The sequence below is a fragment of the Loxodonta africana genome, chromosome 10 (assembly GCF_030014295.1).
Source record: "Loxodonta africana isolate mLoxAfr1 chromosome 10, mLoxAfr1.hap2, whole genome shotgun sequence".
NCBI classification, from domain to species: domain Eukaryota; kingdom Metazoa; phylum Chordata; class Mammalia; order Proboscidea; family Elephantidae; genus Loxodonta; species Loxodonta africana.
The window spans coordinates 15,107,615-15,118,418 of NC_087351.1; the positions used below are offsets into that span (position 1 = coordinate 15,107,615).

Consider the following 10,804-nt stretch of genomic DNA (forward strand, 5'->3'; position numbering starts at 1 on the left):
GCAGATTGCTGGGCCTGTCTTCTGAGGTGCCTCTGAGTGGGCTCAAATCATCAACCTTTCGGTTAATAGTTGAGTGCTTAACTGTCTGCGCCACCCGGGGGGCTCCTTATTGAGCACCTACTACTATGTACCAAATACACAGAGGAACAAGGCCTGGCCCTTGCCTTTGAGAAGCTCCCAGTCCGTAGGGCTGACAAGTAATCCAAGCATTGAAAGTTCTCCAAGAAGTGTTTACTAGGGATTGTGGGACATCAGAAGATCAAAGTATTTAGCCATTCAGTAGCTGAGAAAGGCCTTAGGGAGGGCAGGGCATCTGAGCTGCGACGGAGTCCCTTTCCTTCTTCTGTTCTTCCTCTGTGGCCATTATTCCTCTAGTCCTTCATCCCTATTCACCTTTTTTTCCCTGTGAGTGCTTGTAGTCTCAGCACACAAAAACCAAAGGCCCCTCCCCAAAAGTTGCCCAGGGGCTGGCTTTTCCCTACAGGGTTTCGTGTTTTAGGCCAGCTCTCTCTCTTCCATCTGCCAGAACTGCTTTCTTTTTATTGGAAACTGGCACCCAGGCAGCAGGAGGCCCCCCTTGCAAGAGACTGGCCTGCTACTGTGTCCAAGGAGACTTGGAGGAGGAACTACTTGTAGAGGAAGCTCATTACAGCTTCTCATTATCAACACGGGGTGGGGAGGGGGAGAGGAAGGCATGTCTGGGCTGCCAACTTGGCTTAGCTCCCTAACCCCACCCCCCATTCCCCACCCTGCCAAACCCGACTGGTCTTGGGCCTGCTTCAAGTACCTTCCTCCAGGCAGCTTGCAAGCCCTTCATAGCAGCATGTTCAGGGGCCAGTCTGGTCTCCAGCTCCCCTGGACACTGCTGCTCTGATGGCCCCTCTGGCCACAGTATTTGGATTCTTGGGACTGTGCTGTCCCTGGGGCTCTGGCCAGGCTCCTAAGAACAGCTCAGTCTCTCCAGATTCTTGAGCTGAGAACAGAGAAATGATCAGGTAGATGCTTGGTGGCCTCCTGCCCCACTAGGCTGCATGGTGATGGCACATGTATGTCAATGTCCAAATGAAGGGCAGGGAGCAGGGATCTTGCTATAAGCCCAGGGGATTGCCAGAGGGAAGAGTTTAGTGCAGGAGCCCCAGACATCTGGGGGCTCTTACTAGACCAACAGCTGTTTTCCAGTCATTCAAAAGATCTTGGTGTCAACGGAACATGTGGGGACCCATGCCCATAAGTCAGAGTGGCCAACTTGGGTCTGTGTGGCAGCCATGGAGGTGCACTGCTCAGATCTGCGTTCCAGAGAACCAGCTGTGAGGAGTACAGCTGGCTGACAGCCCCCAGCTGCTGCACCTTTGGATCCACCTCAATATTCATGCTCCCCCTGACTGCTTCAAGCCAAAGATGAGCATAGCAGGGGTACTAGAGATGGACAACTTCTGCCTGATGGAGGATGCTTCTCATAGGCAGTCCTTGCCTTAGGTTCCCCACTGGCCTGGCTGAGACTTTCTTAGAGCTACATTGTAATCGAAGGCTTTCCCTTCCCAATTCTTCCTTGTCTCTCTCCTTTCATAGGTGTCAAGCTATCCCTGCCTCCTTCTGTTCCCACCTCCTTTGTCCTTCACAGGTGTTTCCCCCAATAAACCTCTTGCACACCCAATTCTGTCTTGGCATCTGCTTCTAGGAGAACCCAAACTGATAGAGTCTAGTACATTCATGGTCTGGGTCCAGCCCTAACAGAATCTGGAGCAAATCTGGAGAAAGGCCAGTGGGTACACTCACTTGCAGACTGTTGTGAGAAGGGCTGGAGCAGGGTGTAAAATTCAGAGAAAATGAACACAGTGCTCATCAGCAAATGCAGTGAGCTGGACAACTGACGATGCACATGCACTTGGGGGAAGCAAACATTAAACGGAGCTGGGTGTTAATCCCAACCCCACTATCTCTTTGGGCAAGTCATGTAAGCTTAACTTCTTCATCTATAAAATGAGACTAATTATACTTACTTGCTGGCTGGTTGTAAGAGTGAGGAAGATGATGCATGTACAGCACTGATCACAGCTCCTGGCACGGAGCACGCTCCCAATTCAGAGCACCCAAAAGCCATTACCCTCGAGCCACTGCCGACTCATAGCAACCCTACAGGACACAGTAGAACTGCCTCGTAGGGTTTCCAAGTCTTTACAGAAGCAGACTGCCACATCTTTCTCCTGGAGGGTTCCAACCTCAGACCTTTCAGTTAGCAGTCGAGCACTTTAACCACTGTGACACCAGAACTCCTTCAATTCAGAATTGTTGTTGTTAGATACCCTCGAGTCAGTTCCGACTCATAGTGACCGTATAGAACAGAGTAGAACTGCCCCATAGGGTTTACAAGGAGCGGCTGGTGGATTTGAACAGCCAACCTTTTGGTTGGCAGCCGAGCTCTTAACCACTGCACCACCAGGGCCCCTCAATTCAGAGTAGCTATTATTAATTATAAGGACAATGGTTAAAGCGCTTGGCTGCTAACTGAAAGGTGGGTGGTTCAAAACCACCAGCGGGTGTACAGGAGAAAGATGTGGCAACCTGCTTCTGTAAAGATGTGGAAGCAGCCTTAGAAACCCTATGGGGCAGTTCTACTTTGTCCTGAGGTGTCGCTATGAGTTGGAATCCACTCAACAGCAATCGGTTTGGTTTTGGGTGTTGTTAGTTACTAGTAAATTTCTTTAGGAAGAAAAAAGATTCTTTCCTCCACTTGAAGCCAGGCAGGCTCTGGTTCAATGAAAAAGGCATTGGATCCATGCTGGGAGGAGTCCTGACAGCCTAGCCCCCTCTGGTGATGGGCCTCTGGGAAAGGTGAGGGTCCTGTGTTTACCCAGGTTGGGTGGGCCAGCTGGCCCACTCTACCCTTGATTCTTCCTGCAGACGGCCTCTGTGGTAGGACCCTACTGGGGGAGGCAGAATACGTAGGCGAGGGAAAGGACCTCAGCATTTAAAGGGAGGTGGCTTCTGGGCAGTATCTTCAGACAGCATGAGAAATGGACCAAAGCTGAAGGCTGAGAGGGCCATCAGGGCCCAGACCTGGAAGGCGAGGCCCCTTTGGGGTCTTTCCCTTTCCTTGGTTCATCACTCTCAGAGTGAGTCTAGAGTGAATTCTAAAGGGAACCCTTGTCCTGGCAGGTGCCAGGCAATAGTGTAGGGCTTGGCTCGATGTGGGGATCAGAGAAAACAGATCCAGTGAAGAGGAGCAATTCTGAGAAGACACAGTCCAGGTGTCCCATCCTGAGAATGCCCCTGCCCCTCACGACCCAGAGCCTCCTGTACACCAAGATGTGGCCTGAGTGCCCAGTGTAAGGCAAGCCCCGCTACAGCCAGCTGGTTACCCACGCTCTCTGCCACGTGGAAGGAAGGGTAGATGACAAATTAAGTTCCTCAGGGGCTGACTGTAGGGGAAAAGATGACCCAAAAGGCAGCCTGTCTTAGCAATTGCTTTCCCTCTTACCTCCAATCTCCTCCCTTATCCCCACACCACAGGTGTCCAGCACTGACTGTCAAGATGCTTTGTGGCCCAGGACCCCTTTTCTGCCTGGGAGGAGAGTAGCCAACAAACTACACACCAAGGGACTTCATTAGTCTCCCACTCTTCTGGGGCAGGGACTGGTGAATGTCAGTAGGGTGAATGAAGGAATGAAAATTGAGGCAAGAGAATATGCCCCAATGCCCCTAAATACAACCTTCTCCATCCTCCATATTCCTTAACCTTCCTATTCTCTCTTCTCTCTATTCCCACCTACCATAAGTCAACTCTCTCTTTCTCTCTCTCCCTCCCTTTCTTTTCCTCTCTCATCTGTTTGGGAGGCAGACAGACTTCAGCTGGACTTTGGGCCAGTTACTTAGCCTCTCTGTGCTAGTTGCCATGTCTGAGAACTAGGATAGTTTGAATCCACCAGGCGCTCCTTGGAGACTCTATGGGGTAGCTCTACTCTGTTCTATAGGGTCACTATGAGTTGGAATTGACTGGAAGGCAATGGGTTTGCTTTTTTTTTTTTTTTCAAACTATGATAACACTATGGCACAGGCAATTGTGATGATCAAGTGAGATGAGGTAAATACAACAGCTGGACCAGCATTCTCTGGGTTCTCTGTGCTCCACACAGCAGGCCCTCATGAAGAGGACTGATCAGCTGCCGTAGGTCTGGAGAGGCACTTCTCAGGCAAGGAGGAAGAAGCCAGGGGCGTGGTAGGGGTGGGGAGCTCCTCAGGAACAGAAGCTCAGAGGACTGACTGCAGAGGAAGTGAACCCAGGGATCAAAGGGTCACCACCCAGAGGCAGCTTGGGTCTTCAGCACTGGACCGGACACATGCCCTGGCTTGTCCTCTGTCCTCATAACCCTCTGAGGGATCAGGTATTCAGCCAGCATCTCAAAGAACATTCATTGAGCTAGATGTTGGGATGGGAGCCTTTACTCATTTTGTCTTCATTAATCCACACAGCGATCTACATAAGATAGGAATTATCATTTCCTTAATACAGTGGAGAAAGCTGAGGCTCAGAGAGGTGAGGAGTAGGGCTGCAACTCGATCAGTCTGGTGACTCCAAGTGCAGTGCTCTTTGTCCTACGGGGAGAGGCACACCTTGGAACTCCACAACCATCTCCATGGTGACTATGTGCCAGACCTTTGGGCTAGGTGCTGGGATTGTTGAGCGAACAAGGCAGAGTCCCCATGTCACATAACTCACAACCTCAGTGGGGGAGACTGGTAAGTAACTAGGCTGTTATAAGAAAGAATGATAAGTGCTCTCTGAGGCCATGTCTGCAGAGCCAAGGGGGCCCTGAAAAGGGGAATCGGACCCAGACAGGGCATCAATGAAGGACTCTTGGAGGCAAATGACCTGGAGAGTCATGGTGGAGAACCATGAGTGCCCCCAGAAGCACCTCCACCACCATTTTGGGAATAGGGTCAGCTTTCCTCTCCAAAGTCAAGCCAATAGGCTAGATATAGGTGGCGCCTGCAAGAGAAGCCCTCCTTGCCTCTCTTTCTCACTCCCCTGGGCCCTACCTCACCACAGCCTTACATACCTGAAGTACAGAAGTTCCCACTGGGGGTGTATAAACCAGGACTAATAGCAAAGAGCAAGCTCAGGGACATGTCAGGCCCAGCCTGCCGTTCTCTGCACCCTGGGGAGCTGGGATCTCTGGAGCAGTGGGGGAACCCACCATACTAGGGCCCGTCCTCTACTGCCCCAACTGTTTTTCCTCCCACATCACCAGCACCTTCCTCTGGACCATCGTCAGCAAGTACCTGTCCCTCACTCAACCTCCTTGCGGCTCTCAATGCCAGGACAGCCTCCCCTTGCCCAACCACATGAAGATCCCCTTTTCATTTAAAAATGCACCGAAGGCCTCCTCACTTGGGAAATATTCCTACCTGAGAGCAGGAGGAGCCAATGTCACATACCCACCCTTCTTCAAGGAATAATCCACATGGGTGTACTATGGACCTGGGGCCATTCCTAACGGGGCCTGCCCTTTGGTGGGGTCCCAGAAGTACAGTCAAGTATGCCCTATTGGAAGCCCCCACAGGCTCCATAGTGTGGTAATGCCCCTCTGGGCTGGCCCAAGCAAGTTACACATTGCATTAGATTCTTTATCTGCAAACTACCTCTCCTGACCTGTGGACACAGACATGTTGGAGACTGGGTGGGCCTTCAGGAGCTCAGAAGGGAGACTCACAGAGATGCCGACTTTGTATACAAAACAGCTTTATTAAAAATCCAGCTATTAAGACAAAAAAGCCCTCACAAACGTTCTACCAAAAAGTACAAATTTTAAATAAATGCATCAGAAAAGTGGCAGTCAGATGTACCAGCCACAGTTACTCTCAAAGGCCTTGTGGGGTAGGGGAGTTAGGGAGAAGGGTTTCAGAGACCTGGGAAGAGTGGGACAGAGGGGTCTTTGGATGCCTGCAGGACTGGCTCCTGAAGCTACCAGGCAACAGCCTTGCCTGTTTTTCTTTCCATGGAAAAATGGAATGAACCTGGCAGATGCAGGAAATTCTGAGTCTGGAGCAGGAGGGCAGAATAGGCATTTATAAGGCACTAGTGCTGACCTCAGCCCTGAGGAGCACCATCGGTGGATGAATAGGAGATCAAGCCATAGGGTCCCTGGCTCTGATTGTGCTTCTAATTAGGGCCACCTATGGGTTTGCTTTTATGGGTTTGGCCACAGGTAGACCAAGTGGACTGCACAAGCCCTGCGGCCTGGGGCCTGGAGCCAGTCTTTAGAGCAGGTGCATTGCTTCATTGGCAAACTAGTGTCTAGCCCTGCCAGGGCAAGAAGAATCACACCAGCCCCAAGAGGCCACCCAATAAGGTGCACCAGGCTTTTTGCCCAGCCCTGTCCTCTGATCCACTGTGGGCACCTACCCTGGGCAAGGAACTTCTAAGAGCAGTCCCTGCCATCTGGGCATCTGGAGAAACCCCAAGCCTCAGAGCTAGGGTTTCTCAGCACAAGAAACTGTCACTATTGAAACCAGTCCCCACTGGCTGCTAGCCCCGTACCCACGCTCACTGGTGACAGGCCTCCTTGGTGACATTAGGCAGAGGGTAGGCAAAGAGGGAGAAGTCCAGGATATACTTCGGCAGCACATCCTGCAGCAGAGCCCGTGGGGCACTGCACAGGTGGTAGTGCAAGCTCTCAGGGCTGGCTGGCCGGTACCAGGCTTGGCGTGTGGGGAATCGGACATGGGGTGGTGCCCGCACCCACTCTAGCACCTGGTTGGCATCGGCCTCCAGCCTCTCGTAGGAGCCCACAAAGTCGTAGTGCACAGCACAAGGCTGGCACAGGTGGTACACGGGCATCCAGTGCTCGTTCATGTGCTCAGGGTCCTCGTCCACCAGGTATTGCAAGAACTCCGGGAAGGTGACATCGTCTCCCGCAGGGCTAGGCCCAGCTCCGGCCCTGTAACGCCTCACAATCTCAGCCCCATAGCGCTGCTGGTACTCTCGGATCTCGCCAAACTTGTTGCGGTAAGCAGAAAGGAGGCGCTCCAAGGGGTCCCGCACAAACAGGAACTTGAAGTAGTGCTGCAGGCGGTAGCGGATTTCCTCCGGCCGTAGGTCAGCCAGGAACACCAGGTCACTGCGGTGGTCCATCTTGAGGCGGACGTCCACGCTGTCCAGGACCCCTGCCAGCACCTTCAGCACCCGCTTCCAGTTGGAGCAGGCCACCTTGGGGACGTAGCAGTAGAGGAAGCGGTAGCGGTCACTCACGAGGATGTGGCGCAGCAGGGTGCGCCGCTGCCCCACCGGCAGGTCCCAGGGGTCCCGGGGCATGCCCCGCTGTCCGCACACGGCTCGCAAGGTGCGGTTCTGGACGTCCTGCCGCACCTGCAAGTCCGAGTCCGCGGCGTCCACGGTCAGCCTCCCAGGCCCCGGGCCCGTCCCGCGCCAGGGCGCGCCCTCGCGGCTGGGGGGGTGCAGGGGAAGGGGCTTCATCTCGGCCAAGATGCCCCGCTCAATCATGAGCAGCAGCCCGCTGGAGGCCACGATCACCGCGAACATCAGCATGGACGGCAGTAGCAGGGGCGGCCCCCCCAGCCCGGCCCGGGCCCTGCCCAGTGGGGCCCGCCTCAGCGCCCGGCCCAGGGGCTCGGCGCCATTTGGGGCCGCCAGCGGGGTCAGCGGGCGAGGGAACATGGTGCTCCCGGGCGGGGGCCCGCGCGGCCCAGCCGGTCTGAGGGTCGCCTGGGAGGCGGGCTCAGGCTGGGACGGGAGCCGGGTGTCCGGGCCCAGAGAGCCGCGAGGGAGCCGGGGAGGGGAGGGCTGGCGGGCGGCCCCGGCGCGCGCGGGGGTGCCGGCTCCCGGGCTGAGGCACCGGAGCAGGCGGCGGGCGGCGAGCGGGCGCGGCGAGGGACCAGGGCCGGATGTCCCGCCCGACCGCTCTCCGCCCCCGGCCCCGCAGTGACATAGGCGCGGAGGCGGGCCCAGGCCGGGGGCGGGGAGAGGGGCGGGCGCCCCCGCGGGAGAGGGTGCCTGAGCTGGGGCCGCCCCGGACCCCCGGGCTTCGGAAACAAAAGCTGTCGAGACGCCGAAGACCGGGAAGAGCCAGGCCGCGCGCGGCCCCCTATCTCCCGCAGCCCAGGTCCTGCGTGAGCTGGACAGACAGGACCCGCACCCACCACCCCGCCGCACGCTCAAGCCCGGCCGAGCCCATCCTCCAGGAATGGGTCTGGAGCAGGGGGCACAGCGCCTCTCTGCGAGTCCAAACATGCCGGAGGCCAGTCTTTGTAGTTGAAGTACTACCCCCTCAGCCCCGCAGGTCCTGGCCTCTCCAGGAAAGGGTGCCCTTTGAGAGCGGCCCTGTGGGAACAGGACTCTCAGGCACTGACCAATGGCTCATCCCCATGGTGACCCTTGGGTTTAACTACCTGTCAGACTACAATGCTCACCAACTGTGTAGTGCTGAACCATCTGGAAATGCAATCGTCCTTCTGCATTCCCTCCCCCAGGCCTGAAGTAGAGGGATAATTGGGACTCTCCCGGTGAGGGGTCAGTGACAAGGCTGGCGCTTTCAGGCCACTGGTGAGGTCAGCACACGTTATAAAGGGTGCAGGAGCTGGAGGCACAGGGCAGTGCAACAAACAGCAAGCAGCCTCACTGGCACCTGGCTGCCACATGGGCTTCTGGGAAGTATGAGGGTCGTGGATGTCAGTCATGAGCCTTTCCTGAACTGGGCACCTAGCTAAGTATTCAGATTTCATCCTCTACGTGTGGCGAGCCAGTGAGGCTCGGTAATGTAGTGATTATCTGAGTCCACATCTACTGAGGCAGGCACTTGCTTGGTGTCTGTCACAGCCACCCTGGAGGTAGGAACTTCGGGCATTCCCATTTTATGGGATGGCCTGATTTTGAAAACCTAAATTCCTAATCATGACCCTTTGGAGATTAATGGAGCACAAAAGTGGGAAGGATGGGAGGGAGAAGCTGCTGACCCCAGGACAAGTTATTGGGGTGGGGGCGGGATGCGATGAAAAGGAGGCTTGGAGTGTGGTGGGAACATGGGGCTGCCATCCATGTAAGTAATTCAGAAGGACCAGGTTCTGAGGAATGAGAAAATGAGGCTAGAGGGCACGGATGCTCCCCCAACCAATGTGAGCAAAGTGAGGGCACTTCAGATTACAGCAAGGGGGAGGAAAAGGGAGTCTGGTGGCCTTCTAGCATCTCAGAGTGGGCTCCCCATGGCCCGCAAATATGTGTTGTAAATTCTAACCTCTATGCCTGTGGTTATAATCCCATTTGGGAAAGGGTTGTCTTTGTTATGTTAATGAGATGAACAGTAGAGGGTGTGTCGTCAGCCAACCTCTTTTGAGATATAAAAGATTAAACAAGCAAGTGTGCAGGCAGAGAAGAGGGAAGAGAGATGCCAAGCCTGAGGAAGGTCGCCCAGGAGCAGAAGCTCCAAGAGACAAGGACATTCCTCCAGAGCCAACAGAGAGAAAGCCTTCCCCTAGAGCTGGGACCCTGAATTTGGGCTTCTAGCCTCCTAAACTGTGAGAGAAAAAATGTGTTTGTTAAAGCTACCCATTTGTGTTATTTGTTCTAGCAGCACTAGATAACGAAGACAAAGGTTTAGTCTTCACTGCACTCCAATCACTGACTAAAGGTAGATTTCCCAAGGCGGGATTCCTTTCTATTTAAATCGTTTTTTGACAATAAACACATCTTACTTTTATACTAGGAGTCCGTGAGTCGTGCAAATGATTAAGCGCTCAACTACTAGCTGAAAGGTTGGTGCTTCTAACCCACCCAGAGGTGCCTCTGACAATAACCTGGTGATCTGCTTCCCAAAGGTCACAGCCTTGAAAACCTCATGCAGTTCTACTCTACACATACGGGGTCACCTTAAGTTGGAACTGACCTGACAGCACTAATAACACTTTTATGCCAGGAGAGGAAAGACCTTTAAAAGTTTCTGATAATTTGGCCACATATGCTCACTTCTCTGTTAAGAGGGCGGTTTCCTGCATTAACAGTCAGAGTGAGTCAGCCTAAGTACAGAATATCCACTTATTCTGGGGGAGTCCTTGGGCAAGGTACTCATCTCCACACCAGTTTCCAAACTGTAAAACAAGGATAGGAGAGCACCCATCTCATAGGACCCTTGTGGACATCAACGGGCAGTGCTATAGCACCGTCCACTGGTGGTGTCCGTGCCACCAACAGCCTCTATGGAAATGGTACCTGCCCCACACCCAGATGTCCTTACCAAAATGTGGAAGAGAGCTAGGTGGCCATGCTCTACCTCCTAGGAACCCACATGGCCTTAGAGCTGCCCACTGTCAGCACAGCTGACACTGAGGGCTAGGGCTGGGGCTGAGCCAGGGTCCCAGAAAGTCAAACCCATATGACTTGGCCTTCATTCCCTCAGCAAGAAATGCACGCTGGTTGCAAGATATCAAGGTCCTAGGGCAGTTTCTATTGGCTCATTTCCAAAGGCATGACCCAAGGTGATGAGGTGGCATCTTCGCCAAACACCTACCCGGGTACTAGTTCCCAGGTCCCTGGCCGGATGAGAGCTGGCAGCCCAAGAATTTTTTAACACATGCCCAGGCAGGTGGCTCTGGCCATCAGAATGCCAAGAAGTCAACTCCAAATCCCCATTCCGTCTGTCTCCTCTCCTCGCCCACCTTTTTGCTCTCTCTTCCGTCTTTGCTTACTAGCCTTAGCAAGCCCCTGCGTTGCAAGGATTAAATGGGGTTCCCAAAATAAAAAGTAGTGAGTCCCTCTACGCCCCACACCAAAGATGACAGGATACACAGGGAATGA

General features: G+C 54.1%; 1 protein-coding gene across 1 annotated transcript; it reads right to left on the bottom strand.

Moving 5' to 3' along the window:
* Positions 1-5,723: 5,723 nt before the first annotated feature.
* On the bottom strand, positions 5,724-7,767 carry CHST14 (carbohydrate sulfotransferase 14). Its single transcript, XM_003418742.4, has one exon. It carries the CDS (start codon positions 7,673-7,675, stop codon positions 6,545-6,547), a length of 1,131 nt encoding a protein of 376 aa, XP_003418790.1. The 5' UTR covers positions 7,676-7,767; the 3' UTR covers positions 5,724-6,544.
* Between the last annotated feature and the right edge of the window lie 3,037 nt (positions 7,768-10,804).